This window comes from Rhodnius prolixus, unplaced genomic scaffold, assembly GCF_049639745.1.
Source record: "Rhodnius prolixus isolate KJV_2025 unplaced genomic scaffold, Rpr scaffold_29, whole genome shotgun sequence".
NCBI classification, from domain to species: Eukaryota; Metazoa; Arthropoda; class Insecta; order Hemiptera; family Reduviidae; genus Rhodnius; species Rhodnius prolixus.
Window position 1 is genome coordinate 990,929 of NW_027411628.1, and position 7,424 is coordinate 998,352.

General features: G+C 47.4%; 1 protein-coding gene across 1 annotated transcript; it reads left to right on the forward strand.

Annotated features, from left to right (window-relative positions):
* Positions 1–6,285: 6,285 nt before the first annotated feature.
* LOC141459919 (uncharacterized) lies at positions 6,286–7,065 on the forward strand. The gene has a single exon (XM_074139483.1). It carries the CDS (start codon positions 6,286–6,288, stop codon positions 7,063–7,065), a length of 780 nt encoding a protein of 259 aa, XP_073995584.1.
* Positions 7,066–7,424: the final 359 nt, after the last annotated feature.

Below are 7,424 nucleotides of genomic sequence, written 5' to 3' on the forward strand. Positions count from 1 at the left end.
GGCAATTAAGAAATTTAGGCCGTATCTGGAGGGCATGAAGTTCACGGTCATCACCGATCACAGTTCCCTGAAGTGGTTAATGACGCTGAAAGATCCCAGTGGCAGGCTAGGAAGGTGGGCCCTGCAATTACAAGAACACGAATTTGAAATCGTTCATCGTGCCGGGAAGCTAAATAAGGCGGCTGATGCACTCTCTAGAGTGAACGAGGGGTTACTCAGTGCCATTACAGACTCTTCTAGGTGTGATGCTTGGTACGAAAAGATGAAAGCCGAAGTAGAAGCATGCCCCGAAAAGTACCCCTTATGGAATCTAGACAGTGGAGTTCTTCGGAAATATGTCAAGGATGCTAAGGATTTGTTAGAATCAGAGGACCCCTGGAAGTTGGTTATCCCAAAATATCAGCGGATGGAGGTCTTAAAGGAATGCCATGATAATCCGACGGCAGGGCACCTAGGGATTTTTAAGACTAAGGAGAGGATAGCGCTGAGATACTATTGGTCAGGCATGACGAGCGATGTGGCACGGTACGTTAGGCGTTGTTCAACCTGCATGGCGAATAAGCCAGAGCAGCAGAAACCTGCTGGGTATTATGGGGAACAACGCAAAGTGTCGCAGCCATGGGAAGTCGTCACCATGGATATAATGGGTCCACTGCCTAGGAGTTCTCAGCAACATAGGTACATTCTAGTGGTCGGTGACTATTTCACTAAATATGTGCTACTGCACCCACTAAGACAGGCCACCTCTAAGTCTATTACTAAATTTGTGGAGGACCAAGTATTTTTAGTGTTTGGATCGCCTAAGGTCGCTCTAACCGATTTTTTTTTTTTTTTTTTTTTTTTTTTTTTTTTTTTTTTTTTTTTTTTTTTTTTTTTTTTTTTTTTTTTTTAGGGGCGGTCCCCGAGCGCTAGCTCATACCCGCCCCACGTATACACTCCTCCGTTCAACCAAACGACCACAAAATGAGCTCTCAACACTCACAAGTCCCGGCCAACAAAGCAACAAAGCCAACAGGCACAGAGAATCTCAACAACAACAACACAACACAACACAACAACAACAACAACAACAACAACAACAACAACAACAACAACAAATCATCAACAACAATCACACAATTACAAATAAATAAAACAAATAAAATCACACACACACTCGCGCACACCCAACACAAACTCGAAAAATACGCACCAAATCAAACTCCCAACAACACCCTTCAACCAACCAACCAGATCTACTTCATCTACCAACCACCGAGGTCATCCGCCTCTCAAAGGCCGCCTGCGCGAATTCGCGGAAAGCCACATACGCAGACGCGTTCTCCAGTAACAAGGGGAATACGTCTCCAGCCAAGCAGAACGGAAATCCCACTCTCCGCCTCATAATACAGCGCAAATCATTATAAAGATCACATTCCATAATAATGTGCTCCGCTGTCTCTGGATCTCCACAAGCGCAATATGGGTCCGTTGCTAAGCCCATTTCGAACATTTTGGCGCGCAACATACCGTGTCCCGTGACCAATCGTGCAACTGCATATGGCATCTCAGTGGAAACCAGCCGCCTACCTCCGGCAGCGTCGGGGACGAAACTAAAGGTTGTTCTTCCCTTAGTTGACGCTCGCCACCTATTCCTCCATTCCCGATTCTATTCCTCTTCCACTTCGCCATACATTCTTTCCCTAAACCATAACCGGTAATCTTCGGTTATATCAGCCACCGACAATCGTAAGGCTCTTAACATGGGGACACGCACCTCTATGCCCCTTCGCAAACCATATCTCACCGCGGCCCTAACCACCCCCATGTCCAATGGCAAGCATCCCGTGAGCACCTGCAAAGCCTCCGTGGATGTGGTCCGGCTGTAACGCCCCATGAGCAACAGAATAGAACGTTGCACGGCCATAAGATGCATCCTCACAATCGCGGTCCCCACCCGATGGGCCCAAACCGACGCACAGTAAGTCACCTGAGCGACCAGAACCCCACGGTATAAGGTACTCACTACCTTCCTTTTCAATCCCCATTCTTTCCTCGTTACCGATCTCAATTGTCCGACAAAAGAACTAGCCTTCCTTCTTAAATCCCTTACATGTGGCACAAAGCTTAATTTCGCATCCAGGATCATCCCCAAGTATCTGACCTGTGACACCCAACTCAGCCTATCGCCACAGTATCTGACTACTGGCTGACGGGTAGGGGCAAGCGACCCCCTCAACAACATCGCCACCGTCTTATTCGGAGCAATCCTTAGTTTATTATGCTTACACCATGTGCAAACATAATTCAACGCTGATGTCGCATTAGCCTCCAATTGCGCCCTACTATTACCTCCTACCACAAGAACTAAGTCGTCCGCGTATGCGACTCTACCCAGCAATCCCGGAACGTCACCAGCCAACAGATCGTCGAAGACTATATTCCATAGGATCGGCCCCGAAATAGAGCCCTGCGGACAGCCCCGCGTAACATCCCGAGAGACTCGCTGATAATTTGATCGCACAAAAACCTCCCTGTCTCGCAAAAATGACGCCACCATACGAAAGATATACATCGGACAGTTCATCTCTCTTAATCTTTCCAAGATTCCCTCCCCCCACAAACAATCGAAAGCACCAGAAATGTCCGTAAAAATACCCGCGATATATTTATACTCCGGGACTATGTGGCCTATCAATGAGCGAATCGCGTCCTCCGTAGACAGTCCCCTCCTAAAGCCGAATTGGGAAGCCTGACTAAGACCTCTGCTCTCATATATCGTCGTTAATCTATTCATATATAGGCGTTCCAATATTTTACCCAAAATCGGTAACAAGCAAATGGGACGGTAAGAGCTGGGACTATCCAACGGTCTATCTCCACCCTTCAATATCAGTCTCAGCTCACCCGATTTCCAGCACACAGGGAACACTCCCTCGTTCAGACAACAATTAAATACATTCACGAATGCTGTCGGACAAACCGACCACGCCCTCTTAATCATTTCCAAAGTAATTCTATCAGGACCTGGGGCCGACCTACCATTTGATTGATTAATCGCCCTTTCGACATCCTCCTCCTCGAAACAATCCACGTCAGAAGAGTCCTGATACAACCGATTCAGCCTTCGAGTCGCCTCCTGTGCTGGAGTGTCATCCTCTGGCAAATCCGCCGGAAAGACTGCGTCCAAAATAGAACGGACAGTAGTGGGCCAATCCAAGGAATAATCCCCCCCAGATGACATAACCGAAGTCAAAACTGAACCCCGGGAGACATTTCTAAACTTGACCTTATACACCAAACCCCATGGAGATGCATTACCTTCCTTCCTAACAAAATCTTTCCAACATTCAAGCTTAGCACCATTCACCGCAGCGGTATACTTATTCCTTATTTGTCTATAGGACTCCCAGACCAATCCAGAAGCCTCACACCGACCCAGCCGACGCCGCGATCTCTGAAACCTTTTCCTCGCCCGAACAACCTCCCGACGGAGGGTAGCTATCTCAGATGACCACCAGGGAACCCCCCCCCCAGCCGCCTACGCCCACTTGGCATCGAAACACTCGCAGCCTCAACAATAGTTCTCCCTAAAATAGCGGCCCTATCATCAGCCCCTAAGGACTCAAGGTCATCAGCCATTCTTTCAATCCCACAAGCAAAGCTCTCCTCAAACCTGTTCCAATTAGCACGTCCACACTGGAAACGCTCAACGTCCTCATATTTCCTCTGTACACACGAAACTACCGAGTCCATGACAATACACCGATGATCACTAGTACACCAGGTCGGCTCTACCCTCCACGTCCAATTCCATCGTAATGCCGACACAGAAGCCAAAGATACGTCAATGTTGGACTCCCCCGCGAACGACGAGAAGGTAGTAAAGGACGAGACCTCATTTAAAACCGATAGACCCTTTTCGAGCACAAATTCCTCCAACCGTGAACCAGAAGCATCCGAACGTTGACCAAACCACAAGGGGGAACTCGCATTTGCGTCCATGCCAATAATCACAGGCTTTCCTCTCAGAGCGTGCAAAACCACCTCCAACCGCTCCAAAAACTGATCAATGGGGCAGCTGTATCTACAATAAAGGCTCACCACGTAAATGCTACCAAATCTACCATGTAACTCTGCAGCCACCAAGTACTGGTCCGACAACTGTGGCAGGACCACGACACTAATATCGGTATTACACACAACAATCGAAGACCAGGGCTGAGCATTATCAATACCAGTCAACACACGAAAAGGGGAGGGAAAACCTGCCGCCTTCCCGAACGCGCAGTAGGGTTCCTGGATCAAATACACATCCACTTCGGAACACGACGCTCTCATACGCAACTCACTCGCCACCACCGCAGCACGCCGACCATTTATCTGCACGATCTTCAATTTATTTTCACGCGCCATAATTAATTCTACTCATCTGACGCTGAACCGCCATTTGATAGGCCGGACAAGTCTTACTTGCAATACTATGCGACGCCACTCTTTTAGCTCTAGTACACAAAACGCACGACGGGGGCTTATCCAAGTTAGTACAATTCTTCTCCTCGTGCCCCTCCGTCGCACAATATCCGCAAACAACAACAGATTGCCTACAAGCCACAGATACGTGCCCATACATTTGGCATCGAAAGCATCTTCGCACGCCTATGAATTCCTGTATTCTACACGAACGCCATTCTATAAACAAACGCTCTTTCCTAATTAATGATTCTCTTACCTCCGGCGATACTTCTGCAACCCAATTAACCAAATCCTCCCGCCTAGGACCAACCCGGAATTTCAATTTAAACCCCTCACGAAATCCTTCAACACTCTTCAGTTCTTCATTCTGAATTAAAATAGCATCAACTATCTGCTCCTCAGTTAAACTCTTTTCAACATCATAGACGATAACTCTAGGGCCAATACGACCAGAAATATTTACTTTAAAACCTTTTTCCTTTAAAGTCTCTGAACCTGCCAATCTAGAAGCCTCCTCTTTCGATGCAGCCTCAACGACAACGCCACCACCTCCTATCCTTCTAACATTTTTAATGCGCAGCTTTTCTTCCTTGGGGTCTATTAACTTAATTAATTCAGACTTCGCGTCGTTCACACCTTCCGGAGGGCGGACAATCACCACCGCGGCCGGGGAGTGACGCTTTCGCCTCATCGACATCGCATTCTTGCTACCCGAAGCACTAGCAGAGACCATATCTACTGCCTCCGAATATGTTTTCCGCTTAATGGTCGTAACCTGCCTGTCGCGCGTCAAAGGTTGCAAAGCCTCTCCAGAATCAACAGTATCCTTAATCCTTAATTTCTGATTCTGAACCGTACTCTCCCTAATTTCCAATATCACCTTCTCCACTTCACCAACCCGCACTCCATCCTCCCAACGGCCTCCATGCCCACCTCCAATTTTAAAAATGCTTCTGCCGAATCCTTGACCAACCCAACCAAGGCTCCAACTTTCGAGAGAACAAATTCATTGATCTTCATCGCCACTTCCCCTTCCCTAAGAAAACTAGTAATTTCTCTCTCTATTCCAATAGAATCGGCTACCATTTTTAAAACTCCCGGCTTACCTACCAACTGACTTCCACCGCGACCAGGAACCCCACCTTCACATAGCCGAGAAGAACCTCTCAACGGCTTAGCTCCCTTCCTCGGAGTTATCCAGTCAGAACTTGCACCGCCACAAACCACCTCACCATCACTCCCACCACCAAGACTCGCACCCTCCGCTCGCTCCACAACCGACTCTCCTCCATCAAAAGAAGTGTTTTTCATTTCCATAATGAAATCAACATCACCACATCTCGCCAGCCTGCCTCCACGGACACTAAACAGACCCGATGGTAGCCGACCGCATAACGTGACTACGGTGGGGGCACCAGGTGGCATGGTCGAACGCAGCTTAGCTGAGTGGAAACAAAAGCCAATAACCCGGATGAATCCCGGCATCGACCCTGCAACCCCCCCAACTCGCCCAACGGACCCGCAAACCTACGGTCGCCCAAGCCGATTGATCTGAGCGGGCTAACTCAGAACATGGGTCCTCGGTGAATACGAGGCCAAAGAGGCGTGTTGACATCAGACACCCGCAGGCTATCCTCCGTCTCAACCTCCAGGATCCTCTCCTCCCCCTACCCCATTCGCCACGCACGGCCTACACGTGGGAGACATTTATTAAAATCCTCGCGCTCCACGAGGCATTTCCGTGTGTAGCTCACATCATAAGAAAGGAACCAGGATTTGGGATAAGAAATCAGGAAGGGAAAGGAAAAATATAAGAGGTTAGGAAAAGGTATGAAAAGGATAGAAAAGGAAAGGTCAGCGGGCAGCTGTCCCTTTAGTCGCCTTCTACGACAAGCGGTGAATACTGTGGGTCAATTCTACCCCCGAACCCACAGGAGTATCGCTCTAACCGATAATGGTTCCCAGTTCCTGAGTAAGGAATTTACAACCTTATTAGAGAACTACGGGGTAAAGGCAGTTCGGACACCATACTACCATCCGCAAAGCAACCCCACCGAGAGAGTAAACCGTGTCGTTAAGACAGCCATCAGGGCATACGTCAATGATAATCAGAAGCACTGGGATAAGCTGCTGCAGAAAATAGCATTCGCTCTAAGGACTGCGAAACATGAAAGTACGGGGTATACACCCGTGTATTTGAATTTTGGGCGAGAGCTACAGGCATGCAGCGACAACGCCCAGCAGAACATTACCAACCCAGATGAACTGGACGTCGCGGCAAGAGAGGCATTCGCCCAAAAATTTAACAAGGTAAAATATTTGTGGAGTGAAGTAGTGAAGAATCTGACCAACGCCTATGAGAAGGCCAAGCGAACCTACAACCTGAGGAGAAGAGAAGTGAGTTATGCCCCAGGACAGGTTGTATGGAAGAGGGAGTTTCTCTTGTCTGATGCCTCTAAAGACTTTTCTAGTAAGTTAGCGCCGAAATATAAGAAGTGTACAGTGTTACAGAAGATATCCAACACCGCTTACGAATTAGGAGATGAAAACGACCGGAATTTGGGAATCTGGCACCCAAAAGATATGAAGCCGCAACCAGAGACCGGATAACTTGTAGAACACCGCACCCAGCAACCTGCTCAGTCCTTCAGCCCCTGAACATACGTTTCATATTGCCTTTTCTTTATCCTTTATTATATTTACATTGTCTTTCTTGTACTCCATTATTGTTATATTCCTTAACTATTATATTCCTTTGTCATTATATTCCTGTATTATTATATTCCTTTATTAATATATTCCTTTATTATTATATCCCTTTATTGGTTTAGTATTAACTTATTTTGCCTGTCTCTTCTTTCTTCAGGAAGGAGAGGGAATGTTACGATGTAACAGCTTTTCCAAACGAAACCAATTTTGAGGGTATGATTGTAATTATTCCTAGATTTTGTTCAGGTCAGTTAGTTAGA